General features: G+C 44.2%; 2 protein-coding genes across 2 annotated transcripts; one reads left to right on the plus strand and one right to left on the minus strand.

Annotated features, from left to right (window-relative positions):
* Positions 1-1291: 1291 nt before the first annotated feature.
* LOC309797764 (eukaryotic translation initiation factor 2D-like) lies at positions 1292-10131 on the plus strand. The gene is made up of 7 exons (XM_082646189.1): positions 1292-1371; positions 2299-2489; positions 3982-4065; positions 4539-4585; positions 7206-7312; positions 9137-9390; positions 9891-10131. Exons 1-7 carry the CDS (start codon positions 1316-1318, stop codon positions 10112-10114), a joined length of 963 nt encoding a protein of 320 aa, XP_082502315.1. The 5' UTR covers positions 1292-1315; the 3' UTR covers positions 10115-10131.
* A 1065-nt stretch (positions 10132-11196) lies between these two features.
* On the minus strand, positions 11197-20569 carry LOC309797767 (dual specificity tyrosine-phosphorylation-regulated kinase 3-like). The gene is made up of 3 exons (XM_082646191.1): positions 20384-20569; positions 18409-18520; positions 11197-12807 (listed from the first exon to the last, which is right to left on the minus strand). The coding sequence occupies exons 1-3, from the start codon at positions 20458-20460 to the stop codon at positions 11233-11235; spliced, it is 1764 nt and encodes a 587-aa protein (XP_082502317.1). The 5' UTR covers positions 20461-20569; the 3' UTR covers positions 11197-11232.
* Between the last annotated feature and the right edge of the window lie 1524 nt (positions 20570-22093).

Consider the following 22093-nt stretch of genomic DNA (forward strand, 5'->3'; position numbering starts at 1 on the left):
AACCCAATCCCTCACCCCTGCCTGAGACTGTTTTTTGTTTGTTTGTTTTGGACTAATATCTACCATTTATGGGAAAATTTCAAAGCACCCTGCAATATATCACATGCGTTATCTCAGTGGTTTCTCACAGAAGCCCAGTGAAGTAGGTATTACCTCCACATCTTACAGAGAATGTAAGAGTTTCAGAAAGGATAAGCCATTGGCCCAAGATCAAACTGCTAGGGAGAAGCCAAACCATAATTTGATTTTACTATGCCTCAAAATTATTTTTTTATAAGCACTCTGAGTTTTTAAAATTGCTTTGGAAACAAAATCCCCCCAAATAATGCCTGAATGCAAAAGGTACCTAAAAAGGTCCCAAAATGTGGGGTTTTGTAACCAAAAATGTTTCAGGGCTTCCCTGGTGGCGCAGTGGTTGAGCGTCTGCCTGCCGATGCAGAAGACACAGGTTCGCGCCCCGGTCCGGGAAGATCCCACATGCCGCGAAATGGCTGGGCTGCTGAGCTATGGCCGCTGAGCCTGAGTCATGGCCGCTGAGCCTGCGCGTCCGGAGCCTGTGCTCCGCAACGGGAGAGGCCACAGCAGTGAGAGGCCCGCATATCGCAAAAAAAAAAAAAAAAAAAAAAAAAGTTTTAAATAACAGATTTGAAGATCATTTGTATAGTTTTCTCCTCTTAACAGGAGGTCAAACCTCGGACTAAAGTGGATTCCCTGTTATTGTTATTATCACCTCATGTAAATTAAAAAACAGGAAGGAGAAAATCTCGGAAAGAATTCTAGCTGAGGCCCCAAGTGTGCAATAAAATGTAAAGATCTTAAGAAACAAAAGCCCTGAAGAAAACCATTCAAGAGGCCTGCAAGTTTAAGAAAACACGAGTTCAATTAATTTTGTGCAGCTGAACTAAACTGCATGGAATGAGAGCTGGCAGAGCTGCTACTCAACACACTAGAACGCTGATGGAGTAAAAATGAACGGAATCGCTGTTGGCCCCAGAGATACTACAGACGCGCCCGCTCAAGCCACTCGCCTAGGCGCAGAGCCCGGCAGAAGGGGTGAGGCGAAAGGGTGCACCCCTCCGCGCAGGGATCCGCCCCGCCTTCTCCGGCCCCGCCCCCCATGCTTCAGTTCCCAGCCTTGCCATTAGGGGTGGCCGCGAAGCTGCGCGGCCCCGGTTTCCAGCCGGGCCCTTTTCCCAGCCGGGCCCAAGCATGGCTGCACCCAGGACTGCGGGTTGGGAAGCTGCCGTGCTCGCGCTTTCCTGACAGTCCCTGGCTGCTGTGGTCGCCTTCTCTTCCCCAGGCCACTCCAGCAGACATGTTTGCCAAGGCCTTTCGGGTCAAGTCCAACACGGCCATCAAGGGGTCGGACAGGTGAGGGAGAGAAGAGCCTGCTCTGCCCACCAGGGCACCCAGACATCTCTCAAGCTCGGCTGGCTCCCAGCCTTTTCTGGGCTGGGTCAGCCGACTTGGGGTGGAGGCCGAGGGGTACAGCCGGAGAAGGGACCCCGGGTGGCGGGCAAGGGTAAGTTAGACGTGTTTTGAGAGTGAAGATGGAGAGGAGGCCTGATTTATCTCCCAGGCTGTCTTTTGGATATTTTAGTGAGTTTACGAGAAAGCGTATAATTCAATCAGCGCGTATTGACTGCAGTCTGTTTAAGGTGTCGTGGAGGATGCCAAAATGAAGGAAAACGGGGTCCCTGCCCTACCAAGAGCTTTGAGTCCCTTGGGAGAGATTAGATGGGGCACAGAGAACTACAAGTATACGAGAAGAAGTGTCTAGTGATTACCACTGGCAGGAGAGACAGGTGGAGGGTGAGGAGAGAGGGGATAAGGCACATGTGGTAAGAACTGTATCTGTTCAGTTTTGCAAATGAAGGTGTCACCTTGGGAATTTTGGAGGCAGTGTTCTATAGTTGTCATTCTTGGTGCCCTAGCAGAGCTGTTTAATCATAAGTTGACAGATTTGGCAAGCATAGATGAGAAAGGAGTGGGTCCAGGAGCTATGTGTGGAGTCAGGAAGGCAGGGCTTAGTTTCCAGTGGCAGGCTAACTTGGGTCGCTTACCGGATCTCAGTTTTTTCCTCTCTTTGTAAAATGGAAAGACATGCCCCAGGAACATGTGAAAATAGATGAGACATTGGATGAGAAAGAGAATGGGATGTTTTGGAAGAGTGAGAATAAGGCATCATCAACCAGTCTTTTTCTTGGGCCTCGTGATTTTATAGTAAGTCTTGAGTCCTCAATATTTATTAAAATCCATCCAGGCAGCATACATACCAGGTATGTGTGCTCTCTGCAGGAGAAAGCTTCGGGCCGATGTGACAGCTGTTTTCCCCACTCTTGGAACGGATCAGGTCTCTGAGTTAGTACCTGGAAAGGAAGAACTCAACATTGTGAAGTTGTATGCTCACAGAGGGGATGCAGTGACTGTGTACGTGAGTGGTGGTAACCCCATCCTATTTGAACTGGAGAAAAATCTATATCCGACAGGTATGGCAATGGGATGGAGATGGCCATTACTATGGTCCTTGCCTAACATCTGTTTCTTCCATTAATCTGTCTTCCTTAAAACAAATAAATGCAAAATCTCCCTAAGAATCTTTTTGGATTTAGTGTCCCTAGAATTGGGTCTTTCAAGATCAGAAACTGCTATAGAAGTGAGGGGAAAAAAGGGTTAACACAAAAACAGGGTGGTTGCCAAGGGAAATTCTGAGGTGAAGAAACACTGGTTTCTAGTGGGTTAAGTAGGGATTGGAGCCGAGGTCGTGAAAAGGGTGGAGTTTCAGGGCATGTAAAAAATGCTTCTTAAAACTTTCACTAGTGGAATTTTCTTAAGATACTGAAGAGATACTGTGATGGGAAAGAAGCTGGGTTAGTTAAACTCCATACCCAGCTGTCTTAGTGGTGGACTTTGGTTGCGATGTCTCACAGGGATTCTTTCTTAGGCTCTTGTCTGGCTCTCAGGATACTTTGCTTGCTTTCTTTGTCACAGATCTCAGAGAGGCAGTGTCCTTTTCTCTTTTCCATGGCTGCTGACACCTACTTTGTCATTTGGGGGCTTTTCTTCCTCCCAGCTTGGCTGCAGCAGTGCAGTGCAGTCTCCTACCCCAGGCCACCCCCACCCCCACCCTGCTTTGCTGCTGTACACATACAAGCCCTTTTTGATCTAAGGGTTTTACTGCTAATCCCTGTGGAAACAGAGAGAATAAAAATAATAAACATGGGAAAGTTTCAGAATTTCTTACAGGCTGGTGCCCTGGTTTCGGATTACTTGCTTCTGAGGACATAAAAGGAATCCTCGTTGGGGCTCTGTCCCTACTTTTATCCACTATGGCCATGTTTGGCTGCTGCCGTCCAGGTGGAACAATAGGTGTCTCCAAGTCTCAAGTGACACCCAGTTTCTTAAGTCTCCGCCTTCTTCAAGACTGCAGCCTCTTTGAGAAGGGAGTCAGCCTGATGTAAACTATATGGAATGTGTTTCCCACAGGAAAAGGGGCACTCAGTTCCCAGGGAGGGGAAAAGGGATACTGGACAGGCAAAAGCAGATGTTCACTTCATCACTAGTTGTAGCCTTACACATAAATATCCAACTTTGGCAGCTAAACAGACTCTTAGAGCTGTAGCTCACTTCATGTGTCTTCCGACCAGTAAAAGTGATAACTTCTCAAGATCGTAGATTGAGAGAAACTACTGCAAAGAGCTCAGTATAAATATGTAAAGAATGCAGGTCTCTAAGGCTAAAGGAAGCAAGGATTCTCAAGTAAATAGCATATAACATATAAACCGCTTCACAAACTTGGGGTAACCTAATAAAAAAAAAAGAATGCAGCTTCTTTGGGCATCCCCTTACAACCTTCTCTCTAGCTTTGACTTGAGTTTCTTTTCTACATGTTGATTAATGTGGCCTCAGTGTTTGGCTTTGCCATTCCCCAGGGGGTTGACTTTTGGGCAGTAAGTGTTTTCTGGCTCTCTTCTTGGACAGTGTACACCCTGTGGTCTTATCCTGATCTTCTAGCAACATTTACAACATGGCCCCTGGTGCTTGAAAAACTGGTGGGGGGAGCAGGTAAGAGTATTTTCCTATATTCTGGATAGTGGCTGAAACCTACTTAGTAAAGGCCAACTACTTTAATAAATGTACCCATTTTGTGCATTCATATGATTGAAAAGTAGAATTCTTCCCTCATGTCTGTTGCATCTCTTACTTGGCTGCTTCCATAAGCTCTCTGACCCTGCTGTAAGGCTTAAATAAGATAAGTGACATGAAAGTGCTCTGTGAACTGCCATATGCTATACTTTAGATTAATAAACTGAATTTAGGAAACCAGAATAAGATAGATCATGGAAGTGGACCCTCAGCTTGGTGCTTCAGTTTGACCACTAGTCTCCCAGAAGGAAAAGGTCTGATCCTCAGTTTGCCACTTTTTATTTTCACTATGAATAATGTAGTTGATGCTTAACAAATGTATGTTTGTTGAGCAAGTGAGTAAATGACGCAGTAAACTGTGGAGTTAGTTGCGATGCTTTTGTTTCCTGCAGATTTGATGCTGCCAGGGCTAGTGGTGCCCCCTGCTGGTCTGCCTCGGGTACAGAAGGGTGACCTCTGTGCCATTGCCTTGGTGGGGAACAGGAACTGTGCCAGTCAGCTGTGCCTGTGGGGAAAAAACTTAGGGAAAACTTGGGAGGGGTGGGAATGACAACTTCACAGCATATGGATAAAGGATTAAAAGAAAAAACATATTCTTCCTGAGCAATCAGAGAGTGGGGAATGGCAGTGAGCCTGTGGGGTGTCCATACATCTGGGCCAAGGGTATTTGCTCCTGCTGCTGCTTCTTCCTTTTTAAAATTTATTTGTTTTTTTTCTCCTTTAAAACTTATTTTCTTAGATTTACAGAAGAGTTGCAAGTATAGTACAGAGTCCTGAAATACTCCTTACCCAGCTTCCTGTAATGATAACATCTTGTATAACCACAGTACAGTTATCAACACTAAGGAATTAACATTGGTACAGTCCTTTTGACACTATTACAGACTTTATGCATATTTCCCCAGTTTTCCCACGATGTCTTTTTTCTCTTTTTTTGTGTTCAAGAATCCAGTCCAGGGTACCACATTGCATTTAGTTGTCATGTCTTCTTAGTCTCCTCTCTGTGACATTTTCTTGATCTTTCCTGCCTTGCATGACTTCAACATTATTTTTGTCGAACATCCACATCATCATCCTCATCTTTTAATTATTTTTAATAGACTTATTGAGATATAGTTTTCATACTATAAAATTCACCTGTTTCAAATGTACGATTCAGTGATTTTTTTTAGTATATTTACAGGGTTGTTCAGCCATCACCACAGTGTCTCTTTTTTAAAATAAATTAGGAAGTAATGGTATGAACAGTTCTGAAAAATCAAAACCCTCTCACCCCATAATCCTTTTCTCCTAGAAGTAACCATTATCATTCTGATGCACGTCCTTGTCAGCCTTCTTCAATGCATATATACACGTGCATATAAAATGTATGGTTTGGGGTGTGTATGTTTAAAAATACAAATGAACAAACTTTATCCCTATTACTTTTTCACTTCAGGTAGTGGGGACATGTTCCATGTCAGCAAGCACAGATAAGCTGAATCTTTTTACCCACTGTGGGGTGATGGGAAAAGTCCTCTTCTAGTAGACATTGTGTTGCCTCTACTTCGTCTCTATCACAAACAAGATCTTCCTGAGGCCTCTAGGGACACTAGTGCCAATATTTTTCTAAAGTAGATACTAGGGAGCAGAACTGTTTGGCTGAAGATCGTGCATATTTTCTGTTGCCCTATAAAAATGCTGTGTCAGTTTTCCCTCCTACCTACAGGGTATATGGAGCCTGTTTCCTTACATGCTCACCGACACTGCATATGATGGGTCATTTTCATTTGTATCATCCTGAATGAAAAACGACATCTTATTATTTTACTCATTGCTTCTTTGAGAGGGAAACATGGTAGGCATGGGAGGGGTCAGTGTTTAAAGATCTTATTTTTGTTGCTCATATTCTCCCATTTTCCTTGAACCTTTGGGAACCAAGCACCTAGAAATGTTTCCTTCCTTGTTTACCTGTAGCAAAACTTGAAGTTGAAAAGAATGGTGAAATTATTGTTTTTTCCCCCCAGTATTCTATCCAACGTCGGAGAAAACTACATAAATGTGTATTTGGCCTCTGAGTTTGGCATTTAGAATGTATGTGGGAATGAATCCTAGGTGGTTTATGGAAGGGGGTGAGGGTACAAGGGAGTTTACGAAAACTACAAGACAGGTTCGAGACCGAAGTTCTTGAGCCATTGACGATTCCAAGGGTGGAAGACAAAGACCCGTCTTTTAGGAACTGGGAAAGAAGCCAAATTCAAAGATTCTGTGGCAGGAACTGACCCATGGGCACAGGAAGTGGAGCCACCGGATTAGCAAACGTTTTTTTTGAAGTTCAGGTGTTGGGAAATCTGCCCTTGAATCGTCTCCCTTGGGTCCAGGCAACGTTGCCAGGCTTGTATATTCCCCTCCTGTTAGCCAGCTGGACACCGATCCTTACAGGCAATGTGTGAGCATTGCTGAGTAACAGTGGGCTGACAGAGATTTCCCATTTGGGCTTTGGAAGTTTTTTGTAGTTATTGTAAATGTGGTTGTTTCTGATATTTTGGACACATCCAGTTCTTAGATAGATGTTATACAGAGCAAGGCCTGTTATAAAGAACCCACTCAGAAGGAACCTTTCGTTGGTACCACTGTATCTCTCTTCTCTCTTCCCTCTGGCATCCCTCAGCCTAATTTAAGGCATATGAATGGCCTCCCTTCTGAATTTCCATATAGGATGGCTATGCCTTTTTTAAGATAGGGGAGATAATTTATTTTTTGAAATTGAAGAAAGGGAACTTTAAATATCCTTCTGAGTCCTGCCTGGGTTTGGTTCATAATAAGAATATAAGAATGATAACATCAGTAGAGGAGTTACTTACACAGAAGGGAATATTTGGTCAAGGAATTTTTGAAAGTCATATGTGTAGGTAATTTGAATAAGATTGAGACTGCACCGAGTTTTAGCTCTGTGATACAAGTGGATGCTTCAGATTTGCAACCGTGGTGCTTTGAACACATGTGTAGAAACCTGGTCCTGACATGTGCCCTCCTGGAAGACTTTCCCTGACCCTCGTCTCTGACCTCCTCCTTCTCAGAGCCCCCGTTGCCATCGGAGTTGCTGCCATGTCACAGCCGAGATGCTGACCTCAGGTGTGAAGGGAAGGGGCTTCTCTGTGCTCCACACCTACCAGGACCACTTGTGGTGGGTTCCATGCTTTTTCTGTTTTATAGGGAGCTGGGTGGGCGGAGGGAGCACAGGGCCTGGATTGAGAAGCGAGAGTTTTGATCCCTGCTGTGTCCTTAGTCAAGTTGCTGACCCTAGACATTAATTTCCTTGCAAAATGTGGAGAAAAGATTTTTTTTTGGCCTGTTTAGAAAAGAAATTACCGAGAACTTTATTTTCTAGGTGAATTATAGAATCCTAGGGCTGGAAGAAGGCCTTAGGGATTGTCTTCTCTGCCTCTCAGTACAGTGATATTCTTTATTTTTATGGCACTGGTCGATCTAGCCTTTTCTGCCGTGTACATTTAGGCATTTTCTGACCCCATGATGAGTGCTCGGGAATTCTCACATCTGAATCCAAATCAAAGTAGAGTAGGTCCTCAGGCACCAGGGTGACAACCTGATGACTTTCCTGTTGTTCAAGTTCCACATTTAGGATCTCCTCCTCATTACAGAACTTGCACTTTCTCACTGTGACGGTTGCTCTCTGGAGCTGTATGTGAGTTTATTTTCTGGTTATTTTCTTGTCATTTAACCAAAATAGTAAGTAGTGCTTTTCTCGAAAGCAGTATACCTGGTCTTCTGGCCAAGTGTTGTGTGGCCTGTTGGTATAGATTTACCCTTACGTTTTGAGTCAGTCTTGGAGTTACTTATTTTACAAGTATTGGCCAAGGCCTGGTTTGCTGGAGGTACAGCCTCATCAGTGTGGGTTTCAGCAGGCATCTGAGGGCTGCTTACTCACGTACTCCCAGCACCTTGTTTTCTGACTGTTAGTCTGGGCAGTTAAGGTCCTGTTGTCTAAATTGTTTTATCAGTGGCTGCCTCAGTCTCCCCTCCTCCCGCCCTTTGAAAACACTTACGGTATTTACCTGATCAGAATAGCCTAAACATACGCTCTGGCCTCACTAGTAGCCATACTTAATAAGCCTTGCTGCGGCTGTTAGTAAAACTTTGTTTGACTTGCATAATCTTAGTTAACAACATAATGCTTTTTGTTTTTACCGCTCTGCTATGTGGCGTCCCTTTTTTTCCTGTCTTCATAAGGCTTAGTGGCATAAAGCCATTGTAATCTCTACTCTGCAGGTTAGATTGCATTCTTTTTTTTCAGTTGAGGTATAGTTGATGTACAGTGTTGTGTTAGTTTCAGGTGTACAGCCAAGTGATTCTAGTGACCATTAGTATATCTAGTGATTCTAGATATAGATATATACATATATGTTTTTTCTCGGATTCTTTTCCATTAAAGGTTATTACAAGGTATTGAATATAGTTCCCTGTGCTATACAGTTGGTCCTTGTCATTTATCTATTTTAGATTGCATTCTGATTTAACACAGAAGCAGTCTTGAGCAGTCTTGAGCAGTCCAGGTGTTTGTAATTTGTTCCATACGCTCAACCTTGGGTTTGTATTTCACCAACCTGGTACTACAGATGCGTTTGCAATCTTCATTTGGTTATTTAATTCAAAATGGTTTTATTTTTAATTTCTATGAAGGGAATACTTTGGAAGGGGAGCTCCACTTTAACTATGTTGTCTTTAATTTTTCTCTGTCCCTGAATTTCTGTTTGGGTTAAGGAGGAGGCAAGAATTACTCTCCCCATTTCAAAGATGAGGAAACTGAGGCATGGGACTTCTCTGGGCCCAGAATTGGAAACAGAGTTGAGAGGCACACCCAGGTTCTCTGGCCTCTCCTGGACATCCCTGCCTGTGGGTCTTACTCTCTCTGGACCCCTGCTGACCCCCTGACCGGGGCTGGAGAGTGTTGTGGCTGCTGCTCAGTGTTTCTGACATGAGGCTTTTGCAGGCGATCTGGAGACAAGTCCTCTCCACCATCCATTGCTCCACTGGCCCTGGATCCCCCAGATCTCAGTGAAGAGAAGGGGTCTGTCCAGGCAGACACCACCTTGCAGGGAGACATGAGGCGCCTGACCCTGGCGGGAGAGGAGGAGGAGGGGGAGGTTGAGCAGAGGTGTGGGGAGAAGTCCCCGTCGGAAGCTACAGAAGACCCCAGTGTCGGGGGCCTGAGCCCAGAGCCCACGGACAGCAAGACCCTTCAAGGTACAGCTCTGGCAGGAGCAGGGCGCTCGCCTCTCAGTGTAGGGACTGAAGCGCTCGGCTCTGCTTCCCACCAGAGCGGCGCCAGGGCTCCGGGAGGGGCGGGGAAAGGCCTTAGTTTTGGTGAGGGTGGTGCCACAGCCCTTTGCCATCTTACCTGGGAGTCTTCCGAATATGTCGCGTTTCCCTGGATACCCGTCGGCTCTGCTATTTGGACTGATCCCAGCTACACGGCCCTCTTAGTGTTCTTCTGGCTCTGACTTCTCTATCAGAGAAGCATCCGCGCCTGGCTGGGTGGGACTTTGTGGCCTGACCCCCTCTGTGGGGTCAGACCTCTGTAAAGGCTCAGTGTTCTAGAGAGTCTGGGAGCTTTGGTGCCTGGGAATGGGCTCCTTCAGAGCTGAGGGGTGAGGTACGGATGTCACCGTGCGGGGACTTATCTTGTGCTGCGCGGGCCTTCTGCGGCCCTCAGGAAGGATGTGGTTCTTGTCTTCTCCTTGCAGAGCAAATGGACGAACTGTTGCAGAGATGCTTCTTGCGTGCTTTGAAGTACTGCGTCAAAAAGGCTGACCTCCCTTTACTCACCAGCACTCTCCTGGGCAGCCACATGTTCTCCTGCTGGTATGGAAGGCATGGTGTGGGCTGGGGGCCGGGCGGTGGGTCTGTCTCCTGCTCTTTGGTGGTAGGATGGGACAAGGCTGATGGGGGAATTGTTTTAGGGACATGATGTGGAAAGAGCGAAGTGGAGGGTTGATCTGGCAAATACTGAGTTTTAAAGACTTCAGTTTTAGCCAGTGAAAGGATGTCGAGGAAATGAAGGTTAAAATTCGCAAGGCGCTTTGATCACTGCCTCTGCTGTGGTGATTCTGGGCTCTTTTACGGATTGGGCAGCATGTCCGGCCCCGGAAGGGCCCTGGGGCAGCCTGTTTGTTCTGGAGGCTTCAGTCCCCTCACCTTTCTGAAGAGTAGGTGGGCCAGATTAGGTTGTGTCAGCAGGAAGAATCGGTGTGAACCCCCCCACCCGACCCGCACACACAGCCACCAGCAGAGGGAGTGTTACATGTGGGTTGAACCTGGACTTTGAAGACTGAGCCATCTGGGCTCAAAAGCCAGCTCCCCAGGGTGTTGGAGCAAAGGTGTATTTGAGCCCATTACCAGGCTTCTCTGAGCCCTGATTTCTAACACTTGTAAGATTGCTGTCAAGATCGAATAACCTGACATTTAATAAGCACCCAGTAAATATTATCATGTCAGGAGAGTTGCTTATTGATTTTCACCTCAAGTCTGAACTTCTTTCTGAGAATTTTGCTCTGTTTTTTAAACAAGGGGTTTTAATGTAATTCTCTTCCTCTACATGTGAGCTTCTTTAAGGCATTCTATACACATGTGGGGTCTGGAGTGCGCGGCAGATCTAGTTTTCAGTCTCATCTATAACTACGGCCATGTCCCAAATTAAGCCTCTGGAACAGATGCCGAGGGAGACTAGAAGTGAACGTTCAGGATATACTTTCTGGTATATCGTCTACCTTGAGAGAAAAGGATTTAAACCCACAGAATAATACACAGGTTGGTGAACACCTGACAATAATAACAAAAGATGCACTGACTTATAAAAAGTCTTTTACTATGTATCCCAGGATGGCCAATACAAGCTGGTTAGGTAATTAGCCCTTCAAGAGTTCTTTTACAGTCATATAAAAATGCTTTGCCTTGTTAAAAAAAGATATCTAGTCTACCAAAAACATATCCATTAATGGGCTTGGTGTTGTTTCTTTTCTTCCATTTTCAGGTTTGCAAGATGATCAAAAATACCTACATATCATCTCTGAGCACACCAGCTGTCCATTAGCTAATCAGTTTTGGCAATACAGTGCACAGAGGTATACCACCACTGGTTTCTGACATTAAGTTAGCTTTAAGCTTATTGGCTATTCGTACAATTGGAGGCAGCTTGCAACCCAGGCCCTGGAAAGCATTTGCAGGGTTTACTACCCTTTTGCCTGACACCTTTTCAATGGTGAGAGGTCTGGGCACAGACTTGCTAATCCAAGGGTGTCTTAGTGCTTGAGCTGGGGTCAGGCGGGCAGAGGGGTCCCAGGTAAGACACCTTTTCAAAAAGTCTATGAAGAAGTAATCATCACACCCCTTCAGTGCTGTCCGCCAGTCTTTGCTGCCTGGGGGACCCCGCTTCTTACCCCTCCGTGAACGACCTCCCACAAACACAACCCTCCCATCTGCCCGACTGGTCACAAAACAGTAGCGAGGTAGGCCCCTGGAGTTAATAAAGTACTTGGCACGTTTGGATTGCTCCAGGAGTTTTGGTGGTGGCATCCCTAGAAGCTCCATCATACAGGCCAGCTGGTCTCCTTCATCCTCTCCAGGGAAGAGAGGATGTCCTGTTAAAAGTTCTGCAAGGATGCAGCCAAAACTCCACATGTCAATGGACGTGCTGTAGCGGCTTCCTAAGATGATCTCTGGAGCTCTGTAGAACCGAGACTGGATATAGGTGTAAAGCTTCCGGTACTCAAAACAGCTGGACCCAAAGTCAATGACCTTAGTCGCACTGTGCCCACAGTGTTTCAGGAGAATGTTTTCTGGCTTCAGGTCACAGTGAATGATCTTGTTTCTGTGGAGAGCATCCAAGGATTGCAAGATGGATTGAGCAAACTTGCGAACCAACTGGATACTAAAACCCTGGAACTTGTTTTTTTTCATGAGCTCATAAAGGTCTACGCTCAGTAACTCAAAGGCCATGCAAACATGGTTCCGGAACGTGAAACTTTCCAGCATATGAATAATGTTCATGCTACCGGTTTTATCCTGCTTTTTAAGATGCTCCAAAATCCGGATCTCCTCGGCTGCTTGGCGATGGAGGTGCTTTTCATTGCGTACCATCTTCAGGGCCACGTACTGTCGAAGTTTGTGATCATAGACCCGGGCTACCTGCCCAAAACTGCCCTTGCCAATAATTTTCAGCACCTCATATCGATAAGCTAGATGGTCTCGAGGCACGTGAATGTAGGCCCCATCTGCATCATCATAACCCCCATTATTGGGACCACCGATAACTCCATGTCTTTTTTTGGCATTTGGACCCACAAAGTAAATTTCTGGATAATTGATGATTTCCAGCTTCTCATAAGCAGTGAGGTGGTGTTTATACTGCTTCAGTGCTTGTTCTGGAGTCAGAGGCAACACTTTGGATGCTTTGGATGAACTGCTGGATTTTACTGTATTCACACGATCTGAACTTTTACCCTGAGAAACTGTAGGAGAGCATTTTTCAGAGTCGTTGATGCCATCTGACTGAAAAGTATCAGATCTTCTGTTGCCAGATTCTTGAAATAGTTGTTCTACCTTCATCTCACCTCCATTCAGGAAGCACTGAGTAGGATCTCTTGTTAAATGCTCAGTGGTGATCTACGGCAAAGAGAAGTGAATCTATGTTAAAGTCACTAAAAACGGTGGAAGAACGAAAGAATCGTCCCCCTGACTGAACAAAACAACAAAACATGCCAGTTGTGTAGTTAAAAGGCCCAAAAGTGAGATAAGAAAAGCAGGAGTCTCTAGAAACTCGTGTTATGTTAATCCTTAGGTTCCCTGACTGCTGTGGCCACCCCAGCCCCACTACATAGGCCTCCCTTTGTTCAAAACAAGACGGTCATCTTACCATACCCGAAACATGCTAGATTCCTTCTAACTGGTATGTCTTCCTACCGAGAATCTTTTCACCCCATCCACTCAAATCCTACGCTCTTTCAAAGCCCAATGCTAGTCCTCCCTCTTCCACTTAGAACTACTCCAAGCCCATACTAACTATGGCTCCACTCACATCTTAGCTGCAGCTTTTCGAGTCTACCACGTAATCTGGCCCTTGTTATATATATACTGTCCTATATTGTTCACAAACTGTTTCAAGTATCTTCCCAAATCTTAAGGGCATGTACCAGGAGCAAATGAATACATATTAAAGTGTTCTGTAAATGATACAGGGACAGAGGCAGGATGTGATCCCCAGGTCTTCTGAATCTTGGTCCAGAACATTAACATAACCTGGTACCAGCTTCTCCTAGTGCCTGTACTATTCTCCAGTAGGGCTGAATGTTGACCTTGGCCTGGAATCAACCAAGGCCTCATCGTCTACTCCTGGGTCCCCAAATAAATGATCGCATCTTTCTATCTCAGTTCATTGAATCACAAAATTTCTAATCCAGAGAGAACTCTTGAGATCACCAAGGCCAATTCTTTATGTATCTGATGAATAGCAGTGAGAATATAAGGCCCCAGGGTGCTGCTTGTAAAACTCTCCTAGAGACAAAGAGTCTCCTTTCTCTCTCCTTCCCTTGCTCATAGACACATACACTAGTCTCCCTCAGCAAACGCCTACGTGACAAAGGCATACAACTCTTTTTACTTGATTTGGCATCACCTTTTCCTGCAAGGAACAATAACCCACAGAAGAAAACTCTACTTATTAAATACCTCTGAAATGAAATAAGATTCTTTGAAACTCGATGGAGGGAAAGACAATGAAAAAGCCAAACGCTAAAAAAAATACTAAGAAAAATATAAGAATGTGCTAGAAGGAAAGAAGAAAAAAAGTACTACATCTGTTGTTTAAAAAAAATAGTCTGGGATACTTCAAAGAACAACTGTTTTTCTTAACAGACCCTGAAGAACTTTACCCCCGATCTGTATGATTGAGAGCCTCTACGATCAGGGGTAGATAATTCCAGAGAAGCTCTGAGCTATCTTTATGATCTCTTAAAATATAACGCAAATTATAAGGTAATGATCCAAAGTGGCCAACCATTTAAAAAAGAGAATTTTAATATAACCTAAGCAAACAACACCTGACCCATCACCTATATAAATAAAAATATAAAAGATGTAAATATAAAAAACAAAAAAGGGATGAAAAAAAAATTAAGTGTTGGCATACTTTAGACAGCCCCTTATTTAGTTATAAAAGCACGACATTAGTTCCTGCCTGCTTCTTTTAGGTCATTTAATCAATTTAAACATTTATATAGTACTACAGTTACAAAAATGAGGCACTGCACCATCTTACATATAAGCAAAGCAGCCAGTACAACGGTAGCCATACTTTGGCATTGAGTTTCTCAATAAAGAGGCAAGATACGGACCAGGAGAGGTCTCTGATACCAAAATAGAGAACTATCACTAGTCAAGAAAATAAAACACAGGCTGGCAGACAGAACCTAAATACCTTGCTAAGATGTAAATATAATGCAACATTTTGTTTATCAGCAATTAAGTCAAATAACCATTCCTGTTTTTAGGGATGGAAAAAAAAGGCCTCATCCATCCATCTAACATTCACATGAGCACTAATTGTTCACAATTATAAAAGTGCCAAAAAACAGGTTACCTCAAGGCACTACAATCTATTAGGAGATAGGTTTGGCTGAACTAGGGAATTATAATTATTTGGTTTTAGGTAGATTTACATAACAAAACCAAATATTTGCATGCATCTAAACCAGTTTTCCTTAAATTTTTACTACCTAACCTAAATGCATCTAAATATTTACTGCTAAAATCCTGGGGACACATTCTGAAGAAATGTGAAGTCAGAAGGCCTAGGTTGGGGTCCTGGCTACACTGCTCAAAAACTGTAGGTCCCAGGGTAGGCTTAACCTTTAGCCCAGTTTCTTAGCCTCAATTTCTTTATCTTTAAAATGTGGATAATAATACCTCCTTGCAGGATGTTGTGTGAATCAAATTATAATTAATAATATATGTGAAAGACCCTCAGAAACTATAAAACATGTTAAAAACACTGGTAACAATTAGGCAAAATTCTCAATATATTGTTTAAACTCCAATACACCCTCCCTATCCCCTTTCAGCTTCTCTTTTCTCTCTGTGGTGCCTTCCTCTGCAGTTCCAGACTCCCTCCACCAGACATCTGGCATTAACTATGCCTTCTGCTCCGTGAAGGCCTGCACAATCAGCCTTCCCTTAGGATGCATGGAAACACCTCACCCACTTTCTCCCCCACATAAAACCTCCTTTCAACTTGCCATGCAATTTAATGGGTTATCTCTCCAGACATATTTGACCTTTAAAAAGAGCAATGCCTTAACCCAAGGGAATGACTCTCTAGGACCCGCGGTCATCAATGACAAGCTGGTAGGAAAGGTATTTGTGGTCCAGGGTCCACCCCTGGGCATTTCACCTACTCTACCTACATGTAAGGCTGTGCTGGCTCTGGAGGTATTCATTTCTGTTTGTGGTAAAGAGAGGGTCTCAGGTACAGACTGTTAATAAGAACAGAAATTTAACTTCCACAGAACTATTACAATAAGATTAAGGATGTCATTTGGATTTCCTGACTCATGGTTTTTCCTTAAAGTGAGCCTAAATCTCTCTCTCTGCAAATTAAGTCTTATTTTGCCCTCCGGAACTACACAGGAGTGTCCAAATTTCCACGTTAAAGCCCCTCAGATACCTAAAAGGGGCTGTCCTGCCTTCCCCATTTTTTCTCGAGGCTCATCATCCCCATCACATCCTCCACCTCACACAGCCTGGGTCAGGCTGCCTTACTATATCCTATTCACGTTCTCAACACGTATGGGCTGCACGTTATATCTCTCTGCAAGTGTGGCTTCCAGAACAGAACAAGACACTTCAGGTCTAGTCCCCTGAGGACTGTCAAGGTTTGAACCTCCAATGAATCTGAAGAATTCCAGAAAGAAATTTTTCCACACAGGGAGGGGTTCTCACCTTAGCTTTCTTTCCTTTCCTGTAATAACTCAAATACTGCTCTGAATCAATTATGTATCAAGTCTGCTGTGCTATAAATAAAATCTTCCTTCCGTTCTAGGAGAATCTAGAATTTTCACACATGTTAAAGTAGTTACAAAACACTATATATTTCTAGTCTAGGGTTATAATCACAATAACTGACCAATGTCTGCTATCGACTTCAAATATTTTAACTATGTAATTATATCCAGAGAGACAAATAATGCCAGATTAATCATGTTTTATTTAAGAATGCTTCATGTACATTGTTAATTTGGAGCGCTCTTTTTTTTTTTTAACACCCCTGTATTGGAGTATAATTGCTTTACAATGGTGTGTTAGTTTCTGCTTTATAACAAAGCGAATCAGCCATACATATACATATGTCCCCATATCTCCTCCCTCTTGTGTCTCCCATCCTCCCTATCCCACCCCTCTAGGTGGTCACAAAGCACCGAGCTGATCAATTTGGAGCACTCTTGACATTTCAAATAGAATCTTCAACTGCGTTAATCAAGTCTTAAAGATCTTGTTGAGAAATTCAGAAAAGGAATATCCTTCTCGTCCAGATATAAAACACCACCCCCTCCCTCGTTCTCGACCCTAAATCTCTGCAACACAAAGCTAACCCAATAAAAGCCTATGAGCAGATGATTTATAGTTTACAACAAGAATGTAAGGGCATCTTGGATAAACAAGGAAGCCAAAGCTCTTTGTGAAATGAGCAATAGCGTCTCGCAATGGAGTCATGGCATAATGAACTATAAGTGTTACTAAGAGGTCAAAAGCACTTTTTTCAGCAAAATTTGCAAAGACAGCATTGTTTTAGAATCTAAAATCTTGTGTTTTGCAAGCTGTGTTACTCTGAATACCACACAGTAAAAAAAATTCATTTTGATCCTGAAACATACAATTTAATTGCCCTACTATATGGTGATTAGCACTGGCCAACTGAAGTAAAGTTAAAATGGACTTTAAGTCACATGATGACGGACTGTAAAAGTTTCCCAGAGAGATGTGCTAATTGTCAGCAAGTAACCACGAAATCTGATAGTCAACACACGAGTATATAGGTGGTTCTGGAGCTCTTAGAGGTTTTTACATATTAAAAACAATAAGCTTGTGGAGAAAGGAAACTTACTGCACTTTGGAAAGGAGATTAAAAATAGGGTGACCAGCCTTCCAAATATATGTAGCCCGTATCTTGTAATATTATTAGCCTTGAAAGTAGTGAAGGGGTTGATTTTTAATGGCAAAAGCTGACAAACCGTTGGGAAGGACTATGAAAAATGCAAGCAGTGTTTTACATAGAAATAATTTTAGGTCTTAAACAGAAATATGAAGGAGAACTATTGATAAATTAGTCTACTCAATTATTCAGTTTGTTCGTTGATGATATATGCAGCAAATTTTAAAGTCACAGGATAGATTCTCCCTGTCATGGAACTTGTCCAAAACCCTGCTCTCCCTACCTCTCTATGAGTGCCGAGGGAATGGGAATTAATTTATTCTCTTAAACATAAAACGGTGTCAAAAGCTAAATGTCTGCAAGCTCCAAAATGATTAAATGCATCGAAACCAAAATGTATTGCTCAAGTTTCATTTATGATCTATAAAATGGTTCTCTTAAGCATACTAATAAGCTAGGACTGCATTTCTACCGTGCAGGAAAAATCTGCAGATCTGTAAGTTCAGAGGTATTTTCTGTTTCTTGTTCTTGTTAAAATGAGCCATCATAATATAGTGTACATATCATTCTATGAAAAAAAAAATAACCACTATCTAGGGCTTCCCTGGTGGCGCAGTGGTTGAGAGTCCGCCTGCCGATGCAGGGGACACGGGTTCGTGTCCCGGTCTGGGAAGATCCCACATGCCGCGGAGTGGCTGGGCCCGTCAGCCATGGCCGCTGAGTCCGGAGCCTGTGCTCCGCAACGGGAGAGGCCACAACGGTGAGAGGCCTGCGTACCGCAGAAAAAAAACAAAACAAACACTATCTAGATAAAAGTAGCATGTCGTTTTTTTCCCTATTTACCCCAGTGATTGAAAGGAATAGGTGGGCTCCAAATCAAAATCATTCTGAAAAGCTGAACTTGGACCACAGAAATTGTTATTTCAAAGTCAAGAGAAACCAAAAGTGAATAAAAAAGAGCCTGGGTTACCAGTGACATGTAACTGTACCTTGACCATTTAAAGTAGCACTTCCTCCTTTCCAGGCCCATTAGAGCTCAAAGAATTACTTCATTTACTTACATTTAGTCTTCTGGGTAGAGGTGGTTCAGAAGGATTGCAGAGTGCATTTGAACAGGGTGAGCCTTTGGTTTCATCTGTTATCACGATACTATCATAGACAAAATCATCCAATCTAGTTGAAAGGATTACAGATAAAATCTGTCAGTAACTGAAGTATATAAATTTGTATTTCCAAAACACCCTTTAACTGCTTCATATCTGCTACAAAGAATAATTAATACAAACAAATGTCCACACTGCATTTTGGCACTGAATACACACCACAGGGGTATTTGGCAGAGGAAGGGAGGAAACCCAACGTTTCCTCCTTTTTTTATTTTTAAAGAAAGGACAGCATTTCTAGGTTTATAGTTTGAAATTGTTAAAATACGTCTTACTTTCTGAATGTTGTTAACAATAGGGACCATCAAAAGAATCTCATTTAACTTACTACTTGAAAACGAAGGCTAGTTGAAATCTGAAGCCTAAAAGCTAACCAGAACAAACAAACAGACAGAGAACTGTACTTTCAAGTCGGAGACTTGGATTCTAATCTCAGCTCTACCACTGGCTACTCTACCTTCCTCTCTGAGCCGTTGGCCACATGTTGTAAAGGGAAGAATAGTTCCAGTCTACGCACTTCTGGGTCTCACAAGCAAGAAATAAAAGGCCTTCTTAGGGCTTTCTCTATATTTATTTATTTATTTTCCTACTTAACATCTATCTAACTTGTAGAAAACTACAGTGAATTCTACAGCAAATACTATAGGGATTCTCTACATTACAAAACGTACTGGATTTCACATCTTTACCCACTTAATTTTCGGGTGGATGGTGGAAGCTAAATGCCAAATGATAATTTCTCTGCTCTTTAACACTGTGCCTCCCTCCACCGCTGTAAGGGAACACAAAAGACGGAGAGGATTTATTTAATCCACAGGATGGCTCTGAATAATGTATTTCATCTGCCACCAAGAACATGGATTTCCCAGTAACACACATCAGCATTTCATTGTATCATTTTTACATGATATACTATGAATACAATGATAATGAGCCAGCTGCAAGGGAAGAATTTTTTTTAATCTTTAAAACTATGCTGGAATATTTTAGTGGCTTATAAAAACTGTTTTGTAAAATTCTAGAGTTTTCTTAATCGATGTGTTATAGGAGTACAAAGAGAAAAAAAACGAAAAACAAAAACCAAACAGAAAACCCACTACAAATATTTTTGGAATGTTCTCTTTTTAAAAAACATGCTTACATTCTGATAAAATTATACCTTTAACGGGAACTGCTTCATTGACAAGAACCAAAAATTCTGGATGTGACTGATTCTTTGCCAACAGCACGAATAAAACAAACAAAATGGGACAGACGTCCACATTTACAAAGAAGACAGACTGAAGACCTACAAGATTTCCTATAAATAGCCAAAGGAAATTACCCAAAGGTAGTCTCCATGCAAATGAAGTGGGCAGGTGGTCCCTACTCTCCATTAAGGTGTAAAATCCTATGAAAGGTGGAGAATCTCTCAAAACACGATCCACAAAAAGTCCTACTCGGCAGAGCCCCTCACCTACACCCCTCACGGCAAAGCCCTTGGTTATCTGCTCTGAGCAACAGGGCTTATTGGAAAAGGTATTGCTCCCTGTGTCCCCCAGTTTGCTAAAAAGCCCCACCAAAAACATCCCAGCTTCTCAGAGTTCCTACCATATACCCCCGATGTAGGACTTCAGAAATAATCCCCAGGGTGGGAATTCTTCTTTGCCTAACTCCTTTCTAGCCCACTCCCGCGCTGGGCTGGGGGCAGGGGAGCTGATGGAGAGGAAGAGGGTGGGCCAGTCCCGGAGAGGGAGTCAGACCCCTTCCCTCGTCCTTACTGCTTGGGGGCTCGCTCAACCTCCAGCCCAGTCCATCCACGCCCCCCGACCTCGCCTGCCAGCTGCAGCGGCTCCTTCGGGAGCCCCAGCGCGTTATCCCCCGGCGCCGTTACCTCCGCGGCTGGGGCGGCAGTCCGTCTCCTGGCGGCCCCGCATCTTTCCGCCTGGACCCGCGAGCTGTGCCTCCCATCCGTTAGCTCCGGACCCCCCGGAGGGAGGGGCGGCGTTTGGACGGTCAGGCGAGCAGCGTCCACCTGAGCTGGGGCGGCTGCCTCCCGGGCCGCGACGTTTCCTCGGTACCTCTCTTCCACACAGTGCAGCTCCCAGCGCGTCCGCTCGGGACTGGCTGGGGTCGACAACTGCCAGAGGAGCAGCAGGGGCGGGAAGGGGAGTGGTGTGGTCGCCTAGCAACCGCGACACGCCCCTTGAAACGCCTCGGCGCAACAATGTGGCCACGCACAGGGGCGGGGCCGAGGCCACTCCCCACTGAGCGGCGCGTGTCTCGGAAGCTCTCGCTGGCCCTGGAAGGTGGGAGGCGGGAGGCTGGGAACCCGCCGCCTGAGGTTCTCTGGTCGCTGGCCGAGGCCTGAGGGCCGCGGCTGGGGAGGTAGAAGGGCCCTGACGGGGTGTTTGTGAAATAGCAGCCCCCGATTTCTGCCTCAGAAGTGGCAGCCGGCACCTCACGGTCAGCTAGCTATCTCTTAGCAAGTTGCAGCCTAGAGTTCTAAAACCTCCCTTGAATATGAATAAAATGAGAACGAAAGACATGGGTAATTTCTCAGACTTCTCCACTGAGGGGCGTCCCTCCGGAGGGTAATGAGTTAACAGAGGAAACCAATAATAATAAACCCACTTTGTGACACCACCGGCGCCACGAATCTTTTCATTTAACCTCGGTAACCATACTAGATGACATCCCTCTTTTATATAGATTTAACTAGGATCCGGAATTTAAGCTGAGGTATGTCTGACTCCCCTGCAATGGGATGCCACGGATGGTAGGGCTCAGAGCCATTTTAAGGATGAGGAAAGTGAGGCCAGAGGAGATGTGTGGTTGGCAAAGCCTGAACTAAACGTCTCCAAATTCCCAGCCTTCGTCCTGCTGCACCAGACCCCCTGGAAAGAAGGCTCTTCCTGTCTTCTTCCTTGGAATGGGTGGGGGTTTTCCCTTTGCTTTTCTGAAAAGTTAAGATGCCTCGGCAACACCAAGGGTAAGCGGATTTGGATAGTTGGAACGAAAGTGAAAGGGAAGGAGGTTAAAACAGAAGCACACAAGTGTTGTTTTCTTGAGCGTAACAGCCAGTCGGATTATCTAAACCTACAAAACACGAGGCAGGCTGTCTGACCCTTGAGGAGAGAACTAAACGTTATGGAAATGCCGAACACGGGCGCCACCTGGCGGGGTGGGGCTTGGGGACTCATTGCCCCAAGCCTGCAGAGCATAGTCCAGAAACCTGAACATTTGCATCCAAGGCTCATTTCCGTGAGACTAAAAGTCAGAGTCCCTGTTCTCATGTCTTTAGTAAAAATGCCCTTAAAATCCAAAGGCTCTTCACTTTATAAATTACTAATGTGTCCGTTTGGGGAACTTTACAATCAATGTTTTCTTTAGCCTATGATAAAAATATAAATTCAAAGATTTTCTTCCATGATGATTTAAATTTTTTTTCTAATCTTATGAATAAGCTTTTTTTTCCTAACCTCGCCCAGCCCCTCCCCCACCCTTCCCCAACCAGAACAATCCTGCTTTCATGTGGGTTTGTATTTAGACTCCTATGGAAGATTTTGTTTGAAGGAAGAGTTCCACGGCAGCGAAAGGTTTG

This window comes from Mesoplodon mirus (assembly GCF_964341445.2).
Source record: "Mesoplodon mirus genome assembly, contig: HAP1_SCAFFOLD_956, whole genome shotgun sequence".
Classification (NCBI taxonomy): domain Eukaryota; kingdom Metazoa; phylum Chordata; class Mammalia; order Artiodactyla; family Ziphiidae; genus Mesoplodon; species Mesoplodon mirus.

Bases quoted from the DNA above. Each gene is read 5' to 3' on its own strand.
- LOC309797767 (XM_082646191.1), bottom strand. From the start codon at position 20,460: ATGGGAGGCACAGCTCGCGGGTCCAGGCGGAAAGATGCGGGGCCGCCA. The intron at 18,521-20,383 runs GTAACGGCGCCG...CCTTTCAACTAG, and splicing joins CTGCCGCCCCAGCCGCGGAG to ATTGGATGATTTTGTCTATG. The intron at 12,808-18,408 runs GTAAGTAAATGA...TCTTTGCCGTAG, and splicing joins CTCTACCCAGAAGACTAAAT to ATCACCACTGAGCATTTAAC.
- LOC309797764 (XM_082646189.1), top strand. From the start codon at position 1,316: ATGTTTGCCAAGGCCTTTCGGGTCAAGTCCAACACGGCCATCAAGGGG. The intron at 7,313-9,136 runs GTGGGTTCCATG...AGGCTTTTGCAG, and splicing joins ACCTACCAGGACCACTTGTG to GCGATCTGGAGACAAGTCCT. The intron at 9,391-9,890 runs GTACAGCTCTGG...TTCTCCTTGCAG, and splicing joins GGACAGCAAGACCCTTCAAG to AGCAAATGGACGAACTGTTG.